The following is a 1,650-nucleotide window of genomic DNA, read 5'->3' as shown; positions in this document are numbered from 1 at the left end:
AAAAAAAAAAAAAAAAAAACAACTTTGGTCAGCTTTCGGGACTCGAGGCATGCTTACGCTCTGTGTGGAGATGGTTAATGAATCCAGTGTTTTTGCAGTTGCAAGCTTGTGCATTCACTGTGCAACGCTGACTGCAGGCTTTTGCAGTGGCAACAGCTCACCAAAGATATTAATTACACCGTCCCCTTTTTTTTCCACGAATGTTTGGCTATTGTAAGTTCGGACATTTTTGTTTTATTTCCCCTTCCCCTTGATAATATTTAACCTTTCTCTTCCTTTTTAGCAGGGAAAACTTTGCTGGGCGGGGGAGGGGGGGACCCTATGGAAAGCTGGTTCTGTATAATAAAGTTAGCAGTGGGGAGCTGGAGGGCTGCGACCTGTTCCAGCTTGAAGGGTAACTACGAGGTATTTTTGAAGAATATGGGCTGATTTGGTTTTATGAATTATTTTATTTAATATTTTATTTTACAAAGGGACACATCAGTTTATTTGTAAATCTCAGTGCTATCAGGGCAATCGGCTGGGATTCACAACAGAGCTTGGCTATATTTTTTACTGTTGGCTGTGATTTTTAACTCCACTTTCTCACCACCCGGAGGATTTCTTTGATTTTTTTTTTTTTTTTTTTTTTTTTTTTTACGTGCGGGGCTTTCTTTTGTTATGAGAGGGGAGGGGGGAGAGGGGGTAGTATGCGGATTTGTCTTGTTTGCCTTGGCTTTCCCCCCCGCTCCCTTTTCTTTTTAATCTGTTTATTTTGTGAAGCCTGTCTGCATTGTGGTCGGGGCTGGGGGGTGTGGAACGCGCTTGGCTGCCGCTGGGCTGAGGCTGCCTGAGCAGGGGTCGGGGCCGGGGCCAGGGCCGATGCAGGGGCCGGGCGGGGGGCGCAATGCAGGTCGGCGGCAGCTGTCCGACTCCGCATGCTTCTGTCTGTCCGTGCCTGTGCGTGTGCCGGGGGCGAGGCGGCGGCGGGGAGGGGAAGAAGCCCGGCATTGTCTCTGGCTGGCTGGCAGCGCCGCCGGGGCGATGCCTGCGAGCCTCCTGGATGCACATTTCCTCTCCTTCTCTCCTTCTTTTTGTCAGCGGTTCAGCGAGGAAGAATGCCGCCCACCCAGCCCAACCCCGGCCAGTATGCCCTGACCAACGGCGACCCTCTGAACGGGCACTGCTATCTCTCGGGATACATCTCCCTCCTGCTGCGGGCCGAGCCCTACCCCACCTCACGCTACGGCAGCCAGTGCATGCAGCCCAACAACATCATGGGCATCGAGAACATCTGCGAGCTGGCCGCCCGCCTGCTCTTCAGCGCCGTCGAGTGGGCCCGCAATATCCCCTTCTTCCCCGACCTGCAGATTACCGACCAGGTGGCCTTGCTGCGGCTCACCTGGAGCGAGCTCTTCGTYCTCAATGCTGCCCAGTGCTCCATGCCCCTCCATGTGGCCCCGCTCCTGGCCGCCGCCGGCCTCCACGCCTCACCCATGTCGGCCGACCGCGTTGTCGCCTTCATGGACCACATCCGCATCTTCCAGGAACAGGTGGAGAAGTTGAAGGCGCTGCACGTCGATTCGGCTGAGTACAGCTGCCTGAAAGCCATCGTCCTCTTCACCTCAGGTGAGGGGACGGTCTGGGAATATGAGACGTCTTTAAAAAAAA

The 1,650-nt window shown here is 54.0% G+C and overlaps 1 protein-coding gene across 2 annotated transcripts in view; it reads left to right on the top strand.

Moving 5' to 3' along the window:
- Positions 1-1,650, top strand: part of NR2F1 (nuclear receptor subfamily 2 group F member 1) — a 13,336-nt gene that overhangs the window by 2,880 nt on the left and 8,806 nt on the right. For both annotated transcript variants that reach the window (XM_057372977.1, XM_057372968.1), the window contains exon 2: positions 1,081-1,608. In XM_057372977.1, the coding sequence (XP_057228960.1) occupies positions 1,081-1,608 (528 nt within the window). The remainder of the gene's footprint in view (positions 1-1,080; positions 1,609-1,650) is intronic.

This window comes from Malurus melanocephalus, unplaced genomic scaffold (genome assembly GCF_030028575.1).
Source record: "Malurus melanocephalus ecotype Western Australia unplaced genomic scaffold, MMel_1.1 scaffold_7, whole genome shotgun sequence".
Lineage (NCBI taxonomy): Eukaryota > Metazoa > Chordata > Aves > Passeriformes > Maluridae > Malurus > Malurus melanocephalus.
This window is presented reverse-complemented; position numbering and strand designations above follow the sequence as displayed.